General features: G+C 46.2%; 1 protein-coding gene across 1 annotated transcript in view; it reads right to left on the reverse strand.

The window, feature by feature from the left end:
* Nucleotides 1-12: 12 nt before the first annotated feature.
* The window catches only part of EFCAB14 (EF-hand calcium binding domain 14), a gene marked incomplete at its 5' end in the record, with an annotated part of 31458 nt that continues 11573 nt past the window's right edge, over nucleotides 13-19897 (reverse strand). Inside the window, 8 exon segments of the mRNA XM_056552639.1 lie at nucleotides 13-761; nucleotides 5290-5397; nucleotides 6864-6957; nucleotides 9392-9442; nucleotides 9518-9679; nucleotides 15327-15371; nucleotides 15449-15559; nucleotides 16018-16116. Coding sequence (XP_056408614.1) covers nucleotides 595-761; nucleotides 5290-5397; nucleotides 6864-6957; nucleotides 9392-9442; nucleotides 9518-9679; nucleotides 15327-15371; nucleotides 15449-15559; nucleotides 16018-16116 — 837 coding nt within the window. The 3' untranslated portion in view covers nucleotides 13-594.

A 19897-nucleotide genomic window follows, 5' to 3' on the forward strand; every position in this document is an offset into this window, starting at 1 on the left:
GCTTTTATTAGAGAAATGTACAACTTTGGAGCTGAATAATCACATGAGCCTTCCTAGGCCAGATCTGTATAGGAAGGGTCTCCCCTATGGATGTGGAGCCCTGTCATTTCATGCTAAGGTTTTGGCTTTGAATGGAAGACCTTCGTCACTTACCACACTCCATGTAAAGTACACTTGTCCAAGGTAAAGATGGTCACCACCAAGTGACCAACACACTGGACACCAGTCACTCCGCAGGCTGCTCCACCCCCACAAAACTAATGCAGCTAAAATCCTGGCTGAGTACACTCCCTTTTGTGCAGGTTTCTGGAAGCATCAGTGGGGCTGAGGATCTCTTGCCCTGGGTTCATGATTCCCCCCCCATTTTTATTATTTTTTTTTTTTGTCCTGAGCTCAGCTACATTCCACAAATCTGCTATGGGCACCGTCCTCAGGTCTATGTACAGGGGGGAGGGGTAAAGTGCAAGACACAAGTTTAAGGCAAGTTCATGTAAACTAGAGGATGAGACTTTCAGACTAAAGATAAATGACTTCCTATCTGTCCAGCCATTGTGGGGCTCAGTGATCCCTATAGTGAGCAGCTATCACATCCAACTACACAACCAGTGGCTTCAGTTCTGTCAGTGAGAAGCGATCGTCTCCATTTACATCGTAATTCTTCAGTGAGTGACGCAGCAGCAGACCCAGAAGGAGCTCCAGATCTTCCATGGAAAGTGTCCCATCTATCCCCTGAGGAGACGTCCGGAAGAACTCCTCAAGATCTATAATAAAAATACAGCAATGAGTGCATAAGTTTCTACATCACCCCCCACAGGGAGAGAGGGTAGTGTAAGCTCCTAGTGCCCTTTAGGAAGGAGTAAATTAAACTCACTGGGGGACATGTATTAAAGATTTTACCCCCTGTTTTGTGCAAAATTTTGCACAAGCCCTTTTTTTTTTTGCTCACGTTTTGTTAGAGCATGTCCTCCAAATGTCCATGTGGCCAAATCAGGGTACTTTGGAGTGACATCTATAGTACACATGGATTTATTAACTGCGTACTTTTCCTTTACACCAAAATTTGGCCGCAAGAGCTGTTTGTTTTTTGCGCAAATATAAGCCATCTTGGACTTAACGTAGCATTGATTCTATTTTCCAAAGAATGGATTGAGGAGATTACTACATTTACCTGCAATTTATGAAGCTCATTGCACTTGATTTGATAAATTTAGTGCTTCTGCACATAATTTAGAATTCGGGAAAAGGGGTAAACTGCTTCTACCATGCACAAATAATGATACATGTCCCCCCACTGTCCCCATCCAGATACTCCTGTTCTCTCGTCCTTTTGGCCCCTCCCTCCAGACTACTCAGCTCTCCTCACCCCCCCCCCCCCTTCAGACACCAGTATCCTCCCTCCAGACTGTTCCACCCTCCCCCCCCCCCCCCCCCCCCCTTCAGACACCAGTATCCTCCCTCCAGACTGTTCCACCCTCCCCCCCCCCCCTTTCCTTCAGACACTGGTATCCTCCTCCATAGAAAGTAGTCTGCCCAATAATCTGAATACTATGAATAGTCCCTGGCCCTATCTTATATGAAGGATAGCCTTATGCTTATCCTATGCATGTTTAAACTCCTTCACTGTATTTGCAGCGACCACTTCTGCAGGAAGGCTATTCCATGCATCCACTACTATCTCTAAAGTAATACTTTTTGATATTACTGCAGAAACCTTTGCCCCTCTCATTTAAAACTAGGTCCTCTTGTGGTAGTTTTCCTTCATTTAAATATGCTCTCCTCCTTTACCGTGTTGATTCCCTTTATGTATTTAAAAGTCTCTATCATATCCCCTCTGTCTCTTCTTACTTCTATACATGTTAAGGTCCTTTAACCTTTCCTGGTAAGTTTTATCCTGCAATCCATGTACTAGTTGAGTAGCTCTTCTTTGAACTCTCTATAGACTATATATATCCTTCTGGAGATACGGCCTCCAGTACTGTGCACAATACTCCAATTGAGGTCACACCAGTGTTCTGTACAGCGGCATGACCACTTCTCTCTTTCTACTGCTTATACCTCTCCCTATACATCCAAGCATTCTGCTAGCGTTTCCTGCTGCTCAATTACATTGTCTTCCTACCGTTAAGTCTTCTTAAATAATTACTCCTAAATCCCTTTCCTCAGATACTGAGGTCAGGACAGTCAAATATTCTATATTCTGCCTGAGGGTTTTTACGCCCCAGGTGCATTATCTTGCACTTATCCACATTAAATTTCAGTTGACAGAGTTCTGACCATTCTTCTAGTTTTCCTAAATCCTTTTCCATTTGACGTATCCCTCCAGGACCATCAACCCTGTTACATATCTTTGTGTCATCAGCAAAAAGACATACCTTACCCTCGAGACCTTTTGCAAGATCACTAATGAAGATATTAAACAATATTGGTCCTAGTACAGATCCCTGAGGTCCCCACTGGTGACAAGACCTTGCTCTGAATATTCTCCATTGACTACAACCCTCTGTTGTCTGGCACTCAGCCACTGCCTAATCCACTCAACAATATTGGAGTCCAAGCTCAATGACTGTCCACATAGACGACTTATCAAACTGCAGTGTCAAAAGCCTAAAATCTAGATATGCAATGTCTACTGCCCCTCCGCCATCTATAATTTTAGTCACCCAATCAAAAAAAAAATCAATAAGATTTGTTTGACATGATCTCCATGAAGTAAACCCATGATTTCATCTTGCAGTCCATAGGATTTTAGATGTTCCACAATCCTATCCTTTAGTAGCGTTTCCACTAATTTCCCCACTATTGATGTCAGACCTACTGGCCTATAGTCACCTGATTCCTCCCTATTACCTTTCTTGTGAATGAGCACGACATTCGTTAATTTCCAATCTTCCGGGACGACTCCGGTTACCAGTGATTGGTTAAATAAATCTGTTAACGCTTTTGCACGCTCACCACTAAGCTCTCGTAATAATTTCCCATCAGGCCCTTGTGATTTATTTGTCTTCACTTTAGACAGCAAACATAGAACCTCTTCCTCTATAAAGACACATGCATCAAACAATTCCTTAGTTTTCCTCTCTAATGGACGTCCTTTTTCTTCTGTAAAAACTGAACAGAAATATTCATTAAGGCAGTCGGCTCGCCCTTTATTCTCTTCAACATACCTTCCTTCCTTTGTTTGTTTTTAATTTGGTTATTCCTTGTTTTAATTTCCTTTTTTCATTTATATATATGTAGAATGTCTTATCCCCTTTTATCATTTATATATATATGTAGAATGTCTTATCCCCTTTTATCATTTATATATATATGTAGAATGTCTTATCCCCTTTTTTCATTTATATATATATGTAGAATGTCTTATCCCCTTTTCTCACAGACTGGACTGGTTTTTCTTCTGCCTGCGCTTTAGAAGTTCTTATAACTTGCTTGGCCTCTTTCTGCCTAGTCTTGTAGATTTCCCTATCTTCATTGCTCTGGGTTGTTTTATAATTACTAAATGCTAGTTTTTAGTTTATGATTTTGGCCACTTCTGCTGAGTACCACAGTGGTCTCTTCCTTTTTCGTCTTTTACTGACAAGTCAAATGCAATTTTCTGTTGCCTTCAATAAGGCCAGATTCCTCCTCTTTCCCCTTCCTCCCCCTCCTTCAGAGATAGGAGAGCACCCTCCACATTATGGTTTCTAGCCACTGCTCTGTGGATCAGATGTCTCTTTCTATGATGTGAGTCTCATAGAAATGCACAGGGAAGGTGACTTCCAATCCATATAGCAGCAGGTGTAAAAAATTAAACAGTCTCACACATGGGCAATCGGCAGGACCAAATAAAGCTGCCCAGGAAGAAGATGGTCAGATCATGGTGTATTATTGCTGGAAAGGTGCCCAGAGTGGTTCTTTAACCCCTTAAGGGTTTTTGCACTTTAGTTTTTTCCTCCTTACATATAAAAAAAAAAATTATCATTCAATTTTGCTCCTAAAAATCCATATGATGTCTTATTTTTTGCACCACCAATTCTACTTTGTAATGACAGTTACTTTACCCAAAAATCTATGGCAAAACAGAAAAAAAATAAATCATTTTACAACAAATTTGAAGAAAAAAAACGCCATTTTGTAACTTTGGGGGGCTTTCGTTTCTACGCAGTACATTTTTTGGTAAAAATGTCACCTTCTCTTTATGCTGTAGGTCCATACCATTAAAATGATGCCCTACTTAGATAGGTTTGATTTTGTTGTACTTCTGAAAAAAAATCATAACTAGATGCACGAAAATTTATACATTTAAAATCGTCATCATCTGACCCCCCTTTTAACTTTTTTTTTATTTTTCCTGTGTATGGGGTGGTATGAGGGCTCATTTTTTTGCCACCATGATCTGAAACTTTTAGCGGTACCATTTTTGTATTGATCTGACTTTTTGGACTTTGGAATTTTTTTGCGCGTACACCATTGACTGTGCGGTTTAACTAACAATATATTTTTATAATTCGGACATTTCCGCAGGCAGCGATAATACATATGTTTATTTACACAGTTTTTTTTTTTTAATGGGAAAAGGGAGGAGATTCAAACTTTTATTAGGGAAGGGATTAAATGATCTTAACCTTTTTTTTTTCCTTTTCTTTTTTTTATGCAATGTTATAGCCCCCATAGGAGACTATAACATTGCACACACTGATCTTTTACACTGATCATTGTTACCCCATAGGAGACTATAACACTGCACACACTGATCATTGTTATCCCATAGGGGGCTTTAACACAGCACACACTGATCAGTGTGTGCTGTGTTATAGTCTCCTATGGGATAACAATGATCAGTGTGTGCTGTGTTATAGTCTCCTATGGGATAACAATGATCTTTTACATTGATCATTGCTATCCCATAGGAGACTATAACACTGCACACTGATCTTTTACATTGATCAATGATTCTGCCACTTGACTGCTCATGCCATGGATCTCAGCCACTGAGCAGTCATTTGGCAATTGGACACGCAGGAGGCAGGTAGGGGCCCTCCTTGTGTGTTCCAGCTGTTGGGGATGCCGCAATTTCGCCGCAGCCGTCTCTAACAGCCGAGCTAGCCAGGAGCAGTTTATTTTCACTTTAGACGCGGCGATCAACTTTGACCGCGATCAGTGCCACGCGCTATTAGCCGCCAGGCCCGACCCCCCGTTATAGAATCGGTGCGGACTCAGGGCGTACAGGTATGCCCCGAGTCCTTAAGTGGTTAAGCTGCTGCAGGTCATACAGATCTCCTGTAAAAGGGAATGCAGAAAGACCATTGCCTTGTAATGTAGAGATTCCCGGTAAGGACAAAGCACGCCGCTCTCGTCTTCTCAGCACAGACCTCGGATTCTTCTTTTCCAAAGGGGGCGGAGAGGCCACAGCGTCACCTATAGCCAAGACATTATACAGATTTACTTTACATTACAGGAACAATCCAGGAAAGCTGACTGTGTATCATAAACTGTACAGGGCCCAAAGAGGTAGAGTCATGTGTCACCTGCACCACTTAGTGATGTCAGCTGAGTAGGTGTGATTACTTTTAGACACACTCACTGCAATAAAACAAAAGCAGCTGAAGGTATGAACCATGCAAGAGAGAAAAAAAATAAAAAATAAAAAAAACACGGTTTGTCACAATCTCATGGTTAGTATAAGCCGCACCTGGAAGTGCCACTAAACTGCAGCATTTGAAGGTAAACCATGTGATTAATGGCATCTACTGGATTCCCTAAACCACTCATCAACCACAGAGAATATCTCACCCTACAGAGAATCCACAATCACTGAACACATCAGGCCAGAGGATATTCCTAGTGATCAGGATCCTAGAGCCACCTGTACACAGACCACATTGCGTCTTTATTCCGGGCCATGGCGGGTGAACTGTGTCTTATCACCTTTGATCCTGGGGCCCATGCTGCAGGCAGTTATATACTCTGTCCAGAAGTGAAGGCTCATGGGTAATTATGCACTTATTATGGTTTTATTATCGGGAAGATGGGAGCGGGAGTGTTGCCTGCACCTCATTACTTAAAGGGGTACTCCAGTGAAAACCTTTTTTCTTTTAAATCAACTGGTGGCAGAAAGTTAAACAGATTTGTAAATTACTTCTATTAAAAAAATCTTAATCCTTCCAGTACTTATTAGCTGCTGAATGCTACAGAGGAAATTCCTTTCTTTTTGGAAAACTGATGACATCACGAGCACAGTGCTCTCTGCTGACATCTCTGTCCATTTTAGCAACCATGCATAGCAGATGTATACTAAGGGCAGCATGGTGGCTCAGTGGTTAGCACTGCTGCCTTGCAGTGCTGGGGACTTGGGTTCAAATCCCACTAACGACAACAATAAATAAAGTGTTATTATTATAATGTCAGCAGAGAGAACTGTGTTCGTGATGTCATTAGAGAGCATTCCAAAATTTCCTCTGTAGTATTCAGCAGCTAATAAGTACAGGAAGGATTAAGATTTTTTTTTAATAGAAGTAATTTACAAATCTGTTTAACTTTCTGCCACCAGTTGATTTAAAAGAAAAAAGGTTTTAACCAGAGTACCCCTTTAATGACTGGTTGCCCTGTATGGTGAGGCGTTTTGGAGTTCAGGGAACAAGTCTTTCATGTTGGCTTCTCTGAGGAAGTTATGTGGAGATTTCTGATAATCATTAATGTGCTGCTGATTGGCAGGCAGCTGTAAGGGGGGGTGGGGGGGGGTATGGCTTTCAGCACAGGGCCCCACACTTTAGCTATTTAGTGCAGAAGCTCACCACTCAGGGTTTGGCTTCTATATTGCGGTATATGCTCTATGGCACATGTCCACAATTGGAGAATGTGGTGCGGAATTGAAGGACACTAACCCGCCGTCTCCTTATCACTGTCTGGGGCTTTGGTCAGGACGTGGATAAGCTGCAGCTGCTGGCGAATCGCTGAGGCATCTTCTCGCTTTGAGCTCTAGGTAGAGAAGGAAGATAATGAATCCCCGAAGTCCGGATAAGAAATGTACAGACTCCCATAGTGTAGACAGATATGTAACGTAATTGCACAGACTGCGAGAACACAGGGTAGGATGTGTCTGGTGCCTCCTATGGGAAAAAAAAAATGGAGCAGCACTGGACTCAGGGCTATCATAAGTTTCTATTTGGGGCAGCAGGAGCCGTACAATAAGAGATTTGCTGCTATGGTTTTATATCGGTGTTACAGGATATTTGCAGATGCCATTTCCTGTTACTGTTGGTAGCGATCACCTAGTTCTAAGGTATTTGTCCCTGGGATCAGAGATGAGGGCAGTCTGAGATGATACACAGGGGCCTATGTGTCTGCTATTCATAGAGCTAAGGGTGCATTCACGCGGCCGTTTACCCCCGTTTCGTTTTTTTTAATTTTTTTTTTAAACGGATTTAAAAAAACGGATAGAAATGGCTGCTCAAACGGGTATCCGTTTTGAACCGTTTTTAATCCGTTTTTTTAAGAAAAAATCAGCCACCTACAGACTCCCGCAGCCAGGACTACTACTACTCCCATCATGGAACAGACTTGTTTCCATGGTGGGAGTAGTAGTTCCTGGCTGCAGGAGTCTGACGGCGGCTGGGGAGGCTACATTACTGCTTTTACTACTACCCCCATCCTGGAACAGACTCTTTTCCATGATGGGGTTAGTAGTACAGGGGCTGAGGGATTGATCGCACCGGGTCTCACTTCTGAGACCCGATCCGATGTTATTAAGAAGGGAAGCGGGTGGTATGGTCCGCAACCCTGCGACCACCAATGTATTTTACTTTCATTTTCAAATTCCCCGCGGGGAGCTCTGAATGGCCGGTCCTGAGGAGCCAATCAGGGCTCCCTGCGGGCATTTTAAAATGGACAATGTATATTAAAAGCACTGTGGGGGGGGGTAAGATATATGGCGCTATATATCTAGCCCGCCAGCGCATCTTTAAAGATATAACTCCCGCCAGCGCAAAAATATATACCCGCGCAGTATGTATATGTGTATATACACACACACACACACTATATATATATATATATATATAAATATATAAAATATATATACACACAGTGACCCCCCCGCCATTGATGGCCCCGACATACGATAATTTCAGAGGCCATAGCATGTTGAAGGCAGCATCAACATACGATGCATTTGTATGTCGGGCCATCGCATAAACGGCTATCTGGCAGCACAGACTGATTCAGCTGCCGCCGGATAGCCGTTTACGGTTCCCCGTGTACTCCGTTGATGGTCTCTTACCTGTCCTCGGGGCTCCAGAGCTCCTCTTCAGGATTCCCTGCATCGCCGGCGTTCTCCGTCGTCATCATGTCGCCACGCACGCCGTCCCGTCATCCAATAGGAGCGACGTGCGTAGTGACGTGATGGCGGCGACAGAGAGCGAGGATCCCAGGGAAGCAGAGACATTCGGAGCATTGGGGACACCCCAGGGACACGGCGACAGCGATGGAGGGCGACATACAGGGCAGCGGTGACGGTCCGGAGCGGCGGGGACAGGTGAGTACAACTTCCTATTCTTTCCATTGCACGGATCCCTCAACATACGATGGTTTCAACAAACGATGGTTCATTTGGAACGGATTACCATCGTATGTTGAGGGACCACTGTATATGTGTGCATATCTCTATCTATCTATCTATCTATCTATATCTATATATATCTATATCCCTCCCGCTGGCACATTTATAAATATATACCCCCACCAGTGCAATTATCAATATATACACCCCCCCCCCCCCCGCCGGCGCATTTACGTGACCCCCGCTGGCGCATTTGCCATTAATGCAGCGCTGTGAAAAGCATTTTACGGGCAGAGCATTGCACCTGCCGCCGCGATGCTGCTGATAGAATACTATTCATACATAGCGCTGCAGGGGCATATTATATAGAAGTGCTATGGGGGCCAGATAATACTATATATCTGGCCCCCACAGAGTGCAAACGGATGACATTAAAGGTTCATCCGTTTGCCATAGATTTTAAAGTTAAAATTATGATGTCTGTGTTTTCTTCCGTTTTTTTCACAGAAGAAAAAATACTGCATGTGCCGTTTTTTTCTTCCATGAAAAAAACAGAAATGAGTGCAGACGGGTGCACACGGATGTAAACGGATTGCAAAAAAATCCCATTGACATAAATGGGATTTTTTTTAAACAGTTTTTAATCCGTTTACAGTCTGCAAAAATGGAACTGAAACGGGGATAAAAAAAAAAAAACGGGGGCAAACGGCCGTGTGAACGCACCCTAAGATGCAGTACCACCGTGGGAAAGAGTTGTGCTGTTTCTGGAAAATTAGACAACCCTTATTTTTTAGTTCTGGAGACCCCTGTGTTACATGTATGTCAGGGTCACCAAAAGACGTGAGCAGCTCGTACCTCCGAGACGTCCGCTCGACTTTCATTACTTGAATCTGTTGAATTTTCCACCTAGGAAGAAAAACAGACATCACTATAAAGCCTCAAGTTCTCACAATCACCGTGGCCCCCGGCCGTCACACTCACCATGGCCCCGTCCTCCTTACTTTGCAGTACATGATTGCTCTCCATGGCCGCCACTCTATGGCTTATGTTAGAAATAATGGAGTCCATGTTGTAGAGCCGCAGTTCGTTCTGCCTCACATACAACTGCACTGTGCCGTTCAGATCCTCCAGGGAGCTCTGCACCTACAGCACAAACATAGATCAGAGTGCCCCCTATATATACCTGCAGCACATAGATCAGAGCACTTCCTATACACCTGCAGCACAAACAGTCAGATCATAGCGCCCCCTATATACCTGAAGCACAAACATACAGTGGGGAAAAAAGTATTTAGTCAGCCCCCAATTGTACAATTCTCCCCCTTATAAAGATGAGGCTGTAATTATCATCATAGGTTATAACCTCAACTATGAGACAAAATGAGAAAAATCCATAAATCCCATTGTCTGATTATTAAATGGGCACTGTCATGAAAAATTATTTTTGATATGTTGTAGTACTTAAGTTTGGGTGTTACTCACAGAGCAGCAGGAAGAGCCTCCCCCGCACCCGTCCCTCCTGCATCGGCTCTTGGCTCACTCCTTCCCCCATGAAGCTCCTGTCCTGGGTGCCTCCAGTTGCTTTATCACTACAACTCCCAGCATGCCCTGACAGCCAATAGATGTCAGGGCATGCTGGGAGTTGTAGTGGTGAAACAGCTGGAGGCACCCTGTTAGGAGAACTAAGGGCGGAAGTTGGCCCCCCCAGCAGGCATCAGTGACGTGGTGCCTGCTGGGGAAGTCTGCCTGGTAGTGAGCACACTACCAGGCAGACTAAATGCCATTTTAAAAATAGTAAAAAAAAATAAAATAAAGGCAGGGAGGGTGTTAGGGCTAGAAGGGCAATAGGCAGGGACAGGAGGAGAAAAAAAAAAACATGGTGGGAGCTACCCTTTAAAGAATTTATCTGCAAATTATGGTGGAAATTAAGTATTTGATCAATAAAAGTTCATCTCAATACTTTGAGATATATCCCCTTTGTTGGTAATGACAGAGGTCACATGATTTCTGTCTTCACAAGGTTTTCACACACTGTTGCTGGTATTTTGGCCCATTCCTCCATGCAGATCTCCACTAGGGCAGTGATGTTTTGGGGCTGTCGCTGGGAAAAACGGACTTTCAACTCCCTCCAAAAGGTTTTCTATGGGGTTGAGATCTGGAGACTGGCTAGTCCTCTCCAGGACCTTGAAATGCTTCTTACAAAGCCACTCCTTTATTGCCCGGGCGGTGTGTTTGGGATCAGTCATGCTGGAAGACCCAGCCACATATCATCTTCAATGCCCTTGCTGATGGAAGAAGGTTTTCACTCAAAATCTCACGATACATGGCCCCATTCATTCTTTCCTTTACACGGGTCAGGCATCCTGGTCCCTTAGCAGAAAAACAGCCCCAAAGCCTGATGTTTCCACCCCCATGCTTCACAGTAGGTATGGTGTTCTTTGGATGCAACTCACCATTCTTTCTCCTCCAAACACGAGTTGAGTTTTTACAAAAAAGTTCTACTTTGGTTTCATCTCACCACATGACATTCTCCCAATCCTCTTCTGGATCATCCAAATGCTCTCTAACAAACTTCAGATGGGCCCGGACATGTACTGGTTTAGACAGGTGGACACGTCTGGCACTGCATGATTTGAGTCCCTGGCGGCATAGTGTGTTACTGAAGGCAGTCTTTGTTTCTTTGGTCCCAGCTCTCTGCAGGTCATTTGGATTTTTGCCCACCGTTCTTGAGATAATTTTGACACTACGGGGTGAGATCTTGCAAGGAGCCCCAGATGGAGGGTCATCTGGGGCCAGTGGTCTTGTAGGTCTTCCATTTTCTAATAATTGCTCCCACAGTTGATTTCTTCACACCAAGCTTCTTGCCTATTGCAGATTCAGTCTGCAATTTTGTTTCTGGTGTCCTTCGCCATCTCTTTGGTCTTGGCCATTGTGGAGTTTGGAGTGTGACTGTTTGAGGTTGTGGACAGGTGTCTTATACTGATAGATTCAAACAGGAGCCATTAATACAGGTAACGAGTGGAGGACAGGGGAGACTCTTGTTTGTAGGTGGCTATATACTTATTTTCTACCATAATTTGCAAATAAATTCTTTAAAAATCAGACAATGGGATTTTATGGATTTTTTTCTCATTCTATCTCTCATAGTTGAGGTTATAACCTATGATGAAAATTACAGACCTCTCATCTTTTTAAGTGGGAGAACTTGCACAATTTGTGGCTGACTAAATAATTTTTCCCCACTGTAGTAAGACTACAGCGCCCCCTATATACCTTCAGAAGAAACCCCGTCATACCAGAGCCCCCCCTATACACCTGCAGCACAGTCAGACCAGAGCGCCTCTATATACCTGCAGCTCAGTCAGACCAGAGCGTCCCCTATACACCTGCAGCACTGCCAGACCAGAGGGCCCCCTATACACCTGCAGCACAGTCAGACCAGGGCACCCCCTATACACCTGCAGCACTGCCACACCAGAGCATCCCCTATACACCTGCAGCACTGCCAGACGAGAGGGCCCCCTATACACATGCAGTACAGTCAGAACAGAGCGCCCCCTATACACCTGCAGCACTGCCAGACCAGGGCATCCCCTATACACCTGCAGCACTGCCAGACCAGAGCATCCCCTATACACCTGCAGTACAGTCAGACCAGAGCATCCCCTATACACCTGCAGCACTGCCAGACCAGAGGGCCCCCTATACACATGCAGTACAGTCAGAACAGAGCGCCCCCTATACACCTGCAGCACTGCCAGACCAGGGCATCCCCTATACACCTGCAGCACTGCCAGACCAGAGCGCCCCCTATACACCTGCAGCACAGTCAGACCAGAGTGCCCTTATGTACCAGCAGACAGTCAGACCAGAGTGCCCCCTATACACCTGCAGCACTGCCAGACCAGAGTGCCCCCTATACACCTGCAGTACAGTCAGACCAGAGTGCCCCCTATACCCCTGCAGTACAGTCAGACCAGAGTGCCCCCTATACACCTGCAACACAGTCAGACCAGAGCGCTCCCTATACACCTGCAGCACAGTCAGACCAGAGCATCCCCTATACACCTGCAGTACAGTCAGACCAGAGCGCTCCCTATACACCTGCAGTACAGTCAGACCAGAGTGCCCCCTATACACCTGCAGCACAGTCAGACCAGAGTGCCCCCTATACACCTGCAGCACAGTCAGACCAGAGCGCCCCCTATACACCTGCAGTACAGTCAGACCAGAGCGCCCCCTATACACCTGCAGCACAGTCAGACCAGAGCGCCCCCTATACACCTGCAGCACTGCCACACCAGAGCATCCCCTATACACCTGCAGCACTGCCAGACGAGAGGGCCCCCTATACACATGCAGTACAGTCAGAACAGAGCGCCCCCTATACACCTGCAGCACAGTCAGACCAGAGTGCCCCCTATACACCTGCAGCACAGTCAGACCAGAGCATCCCCTATACACCTGCAGCACTGCCAGACGAGAGGGCCCCCTATACACATGCAGTACAGTCAGAACAGAGCGCCCCTTATACACCTGCAGCACTGCCAGACCAGGGCATCCCCTATACACCTGCAGCACTGCCAGACCAGGGCATCCCCTATACACCTGCAGCACTGCCAGACCAGAGCATCCCCTATACACCTGCAGTACAGTCAGACCAGAGCATCCCCTATACACCTGCAGCACTGCCAGACCAGAGGGCCCCCTATACACATGCAGTACAGTCAGAACAGAGCGCCCCCTATACACCTGCAGCACTGCCAGACCAGGGCATCCCCTATACACCTGCAGCACTGCCAGACCAGAGCGCCCCCTATACACCTGCAGCACAGTCAGACCAGAGGGCCCCCTATACACATGCAGCACAGTCAGACCAGAGGGCCCCCTATACACCTGCAGTACAGTCAGAACAGAGCGCCCCCTATACACCTGCAGCACTGCCAGACCAGAGCATCCCCTATACACCTGCAGCACTGCCAGACCAGGGCATCCCCTATACACCTGCAGCACTGCCAGACCAGAGCATCCCCTATACACCTGCAGTACAGTCAGACCAGAGCATCCCCTATACACCTGCAGCACTGCCAGACCAGAGGGCCCCCTATACACATGCAGTACAGTCAGAACAGAGCGCCCCCTATACACCTGCAGCACTGCCAGACCAGGGCATCCCCTATACACCTGCAGCACTGCCAGACCAGAGCGCCCCCTATACACCTGCAGCACAGTCAGACCAGAGGGCCCCCTATACACATGCAGCACAGTCAGACCAGAGCGCCCCCTATACACCTGCAGCACAGTCAGACCAGAGTGCTCCCTATACACCTGCAGCACTGCCAGACCAGAGTGCCCCCTATACACCTGCAGCACTGCCAGACCAGAGTGCCCCCTATACACCTGCAGTACAGTCAGACCAGAGTGCCCCCTATACCCCTGCAGTACAGTCAGACGAGAGCGCCCCCTATACACCTGCAGCACAGTCAGACCAGAGTGCCCCCTATACACCTGCAGCACAGTCAGACCAGAGTGCCCCCTATACACCTGCAGCACAGTCAGACCAGAGCATCCCCTATACCCCTGCAGTACAGTCAGACCAGAGTGCCCCCTATACACCTGCAGTACAGTCAGACCAGAGTGCCCCCTATACACCTGCAGCACAGTCAGACCAGAGCATCCCCTATACCCCTGCAGTACAGTCAGACCAGAGTGCCCCCTATACACCTGCAGTACAGTCAGACCAGAGTGCCCCCTATACACCTGCAGCACAGTCAGACCAGAGGGCCCCCTATACACCTGCAGCACAGTCAGACCAGAGCGCCCCCTATACACCTGCAGCACAGTCAGACCAGAGCGCCCCCTATACACCTGCAGCACTGCCAGACGAGAGGGCCCCCTATACACATGCAGTACAGTCAGAACAGAGCGCCCCCTATACACCTGCAGCACAGTCAGACCAGAGTGCCCCCTATACACCTGCAGCACAGTCAGACCAGAGCATCCCCTATACACCTGCAGTACAGTCAGACCAGAGCATCCCCTATACACCTGCAGCACAGTCAGACCAGAGCGCCCCCTATACACCTGCAGTACAGTCAGACCAGAGCGCCCCCTATACACCAGCAGTACAGCCAGACCAGAGTGCCCCCTATTCACCAGCAGTACAGCCAGACCAGAGTGCCCCCTATACACCAGCAGTACAGCCAGACCAGAGTGCCCCCTATTCACCAGCAGTACAGCCAGACCAGAGCGCCCCCTATACACCTGCAGCACAGTCAGACCAAAGTGCCCCCTATATACCTGCAGCACAGCCAGACCAGAGCGCCCCCTATACACCTGCAGCACAGCCAGACCAGAGTGCCCCCTATACACCAGCAGTACAGCCAGACCAGAGTGCCCCCTATTCACCAGCAGTACAGCCAGACCAGAGCGCCCCCTATACACCTGCAGCACAGTCAGACCAAAGTGCCCCCTATATACCTGCAGCACAGTCAGACCAGAGCGCCCCCTATACACCTGCAGTACAGTCAGACCAGAGCGCCCCTATACACCTGCAGTACAGTCAGACCAGAGCGCCCCCTATACACCTGCAGTACAGTCAGACCAGAGCGCCCCCTATACACCTGCAGTACAGTCAGACCAAAGTGCCCCCTATACACCTGCAGTACAGTCAGACCAAAGTGCCCCCTATACACCTGCAGTACAGTCAGACCAGAGCATCCCCTATACACCTGCAGTACAGCCAGACCAGAGCGCCCCCTACTGCAGGATAGAAGTAATGAGCACCTACCTGTACCAAGGGGCTGAGGCCTGTACCCAAAAGCTGGGAAGTGACCTGCAAGACATGGACAGGTGAGTAGAAGGGAAGCATGGCCATCCCATAATGCAGTGAGATGAGGGGAAGATCCTTACCAGATCCTTCTGCAGGGCCTCCGCCTTCTTCCTCTGCTCCTCGGCTGCCGTCTGTAGTGTCTCCACATCATGATGGATGCTGGTGACTGTACTGCCCAACGTGGCCACGCTCTGCAACACAAGACGGACAGAGGCATGACACTGGCACAGGCAGATAATCAAGAGGATAAGGCAGGTAACAGGCTGGAGAACCTAGAGGAGGGGGCAAGTAACAGGCTGGAGGACCATGAAGAGGGGGCTAACAGGCTGAAGGACCCAGAGGAGGGGTCAAGTAAGAGGCCGGAGGACCCAGGGGAGGGAGCAGGTAAGAAGCCGGAGGACCCAGGGGAGGGGGCAGGTAAGAAGCCGGAGGACCCACAGGAGGGGACAAGTAACAGGCTGGAGAACACAGAGAAGGGGTGTCAGGTAATAGACTAGAGGACAGAGAAGAGGGGCAAGTAACAGGCTGGAGGAGCCAGAAAAAGGGGCAGGTAAAAGGGCAGAGGACCCAGAGGAGAGGGGACAGGTAACAGACTGTATGTAAATTGGGAGGAATAAGAGATGTGTTTGTTATTGGGGGCGCCTCGCACCTTTTGCAGCTCCTCCATTGTTTTAGGAAGGTTGATCAGATCGGATGCTGACTTCAGACTCGTCTTCAGCTGATTTACAGCGCTGGTCAAGAGTGCGATCTACAAAAGAGTCCCCGAGAGATCACATCCAGGACACAGCACAAGTACATGATAAGGAGAGTATTAAAGGAGAACTGCGGCACAACAATTTTCACTTCTCCTGTGCCAGGGCTGCAAAAAAAAAAAAAAAAAAAAAAAAAAAACTCTCCTTTCTACGTCCACACCCCCCCAGAACAAACGTCCCCCCCCAGGGCCGATATCGCCATCTCATTCCTCTGGTGCTGGTCTGCTTCCTGCTTCTTTGGCTCGGTGACTCATACTGAGCTCAGTGTATTGCCGGCCGCAGTGATGTCCCGGCTCGGCTGGCGATAGGTAGTAAGGCCCCACCTTCTCCATGCTGCCCGAGCTCCTTACATGACCGGGAACAGGACGCAGATATAGGCGCAAAGGGGGAAAGTAGGAAGGCGAGTTAAAGGGGTATTGCAGGATTTATTTTTATTTGACTATGCTACAGGGGCTGTAAAGTTAGTGTAGTTCATAATATTGTGTCTGTACCTGTGTGTGACCGTTTTCTCACAATTCTTCTGTGATTTTCACTCAAATATTTATTTTTAATATATCATTTTTTTAAACAAAATGACTGTTGTCTCAGATTTTTCCCAGGTTGCAATGCGGCCGAGACCTGACATCACTAGTCAGCTGATGAGAGGGAGCCTGTCTGCTTCAATGGATGGAGCGATCGCTTGGTGGGAGAGAGATAAATCTGCAACTAATGCAACAGCTGTAGGCACCCTGATTGAAAACCACAGGTCTTTTGAATGGATGCAGCTCATTTATGTTTCAATGGGTGGGGTGGCTGATGTGTGGGAGGGAGGAAAATGGAATTGTGGGGTTTAAAAAAAATAAAAGTCAAAGAGGAAATACCAGTTCACAAAAAGCTAGCCACAGTGTTATGGTAACCTCACAACATAGCCATTTATCCCCAAGGCAAGCGCAGATCCTTCCTAAGCATGTCCATTCCTGCCTGACAGGTACTTATTAAAATCTCCTTATGGTGGAGAACCCCTTTAAGCTTTGTTTTTTTTAAAGTTTTTGCAGGCACAGGGGAAGTTGAAAATGTTACGCAGTTCTCCTTTAAAACAGCAATTATCAGTCCTACCACACGGTACAGTATACATTACTGAATCATTTGATGAATGGGCTCAGCTAAGGTAAAAAAAGGAGGTGCAACCAAATTCCAAAAAATAAAACCTCTAGCAAAAAGAAAAAGGAAAGCTAGAAGTCATAAATTATTGCACAACATAAAAGGACACAAAACATTTAAAATCAATTGGAGGCAAAAAGCCTTCTGCCTACTACACTTTAAATAATGAATACATAATATATATAACGTACAGTGGTTTCCCGACATATGATACTTTCAACATATGCTGGTGCTGTGTGTTGGGGCCATCGCTAAAACGGATATTCGGCAGCGCTGACTGCTTCAGCAGCCGCCAGAGAGCTGTTTAACCCGTTGCCGTCTAAGGAGACTGCAACCAGTATATGGCGTGAGCTCCGGACTCAAGCCCGTGCCATACCGGCTGGCCCCCAGCTGATTCCTTTAGCTGGGCGCTGGGGTTAATAGCCGACATGTGGTGAGCGCCACAGGCAGATATTAACCCTTTAGATCACTGCTGTCAACGCTGACAGAGGCATCTAAAGGATAATGTAAATGCTCCCTGGTGGTCCAGAGCAGTGGATCCACAGGGGAGGTAGCCGGAGGGCTTACTTCTCCTGTAGTCCAGTCCGTGGCTCTTCATTTGATTGAGCCTGGCTAAACCAGAGTTCTATGGAACTCCATTGATCTGTATGAGAAATCTAATGATTCCTCCTAAGAGTCCCCTAAGGGGACTAATTAAGTGTAAAAAAAAAAAAAAGGTTCATAAAAGTTTAACCCCTTAAGGACCCTGCCATTTTTTGAACATCTGACCACTGTCACTTTAAGCATTAATAACTCTGGGATGCTTTTACCTTTCATTCTGATTCAGAGATAGTTTTTTCATGACATATTCTACTTTATGTTAGTGGTAAAATTTTGTCGATACTTATATCATTTCTTGGTGAAAAATTCCAAAATTTGATGAAAAAATAGAACATTTTGCATTTTTTTTTTTACTTTGAAGCTCTCTGCTTATAAGGAAAATGGATATTCCAAATAAATTATACATTGAATCACATACACAATATGTCTACTTTATGTTTGCATCATAAAGTTGAGATGCTTTTACTTTTGGAAGACATCAGAGGGCTTTAAAGTTCAGCAGCAATTTTCTAATTTTTCACAAAATTTTCACAACTTGACAACTTTTCGTTAAAATCGGATGTGTAAATGAAAAAAAAATAAAAAAAGGTTCACTAAAGTGCAGTTTTTTCCCCAAAATTTTTTACATTTTTACAAAGGGTAATGGGAGAAAATGCCCCCCAAAATTTGTAACCCCATCTCTTCCGAGTACCCCATGTTAGGACGTAAAATGCTCTGCGGGCGAACTACAATGCTCAGAAGAGAAGGAGTCACATTTGGCTTTTTGAAAGCAAATTTTGCTATAATGGTTTTTGTGGGGCATGTCGCATTTAGGAAGCCCCTGTGCTGCCAGAACAGCAAAAATACCCACATGGCATACTATTTTGGAAACTACACCCCTTAAGGAACGTAACAAGGGGTACAGTGAGCCTTAACTACCCACAGGTGTTTGACGACTTGTTGTTAAAGTTGGATGTGTAAATGAAAAAAAGATTTTTTTTCTTTTACTAAAATGCTGTTTTTCCCCTAAATTTTACATAAAATTAAGGGGTAATAGGAGAAAATGACCCCCAAAATTTGTAACCCCATTTCTTCTGAGTATGGAAATACCCCATGTGTGGACGTCAAGTGCTCTGCTGGCGAACTGCAATGCTCAGAAGAGGAGGAGCGCCATTGAGCTTTTGGGAAGAGAATGTTTGGAATGGTAGTCAGGGGCCATGTGCGTTTACAAAGCCCCCCCGTGGTGCCAGAACAGTAGACCCCCCCCCACATGTGACCCCATTTTGGAAACTACACCCTCACAGAATTTAATAAGGGGTGCAGTGAGTATTTACACCCCACTTGCGTTTGACAGATCTTTGGAACAGTGGGCTGTGCAAATGAAAAATTTAATTTTTCATTTTCACGGACCACTGTTCCAAAAATCTGTCAGACACCTGTGGGGCATAAATGCTCACTGTACCCCTTAATACATTACACGAGGGGTGTAGTTTCCAAAATGGGGTCACATGTGGGAGTCCATTGTTCTGGCACTATGGGGGCTTTGTAAACACACGTGGCCTTCAATTCCGGACAAATTTTCTTTTCAAAATCCCAATGGTGCTCCTTCTCTTCTGAGCATTGTAGTTCGCCCGCAGAGCACTTTACATCCACATATGGGGTATATAGGGGGATTTTTTCCTATTTTCCCTTGTGAAAATGAAAAATTTAGGGTAACACCAGCATTTTAGTGGAAACATTTTTTTTTCTCATTTTCCCATCCAACTTTAATGAAAATTCATCAAACACCTGTGGGGTGTTAAGGCTCACTATACCCCTTGTCACATTCCGTGAGGGGTGTAGTTTCCAAAATGGGGTCACATGTGGGTATTTATTTTTTTCCGTTTATGTCAGTACCGTTGAAAATCATCCACCCCTGTGCAAATCACCAATTTAGGCCTCAAATGTACATAGTGCGCTCTCACTCTTGAACCTTGTTGTGTGTCCGCAGAGCATTTTACGCCCACATATGGGGTATTTCAGTACTCAGGAGAAATTGCATTACAAATTTGCTTTTTT

This window comes from Hyla sarda, unplaced genomic scaffold (assembly GCF_029499605.1).
Source record: "Hyla sarda isolate aHylSar1 unplaced genomic scaffold, aHylSar1.hap1 scaffold_1752, whole genome shotgun sequence".
Classification (NCBI taxonomy): Eukaryota; Metazoa; Chordata; class Amphibia; order Anura; family Hylidae; genus Hyla; species Hyla sarda.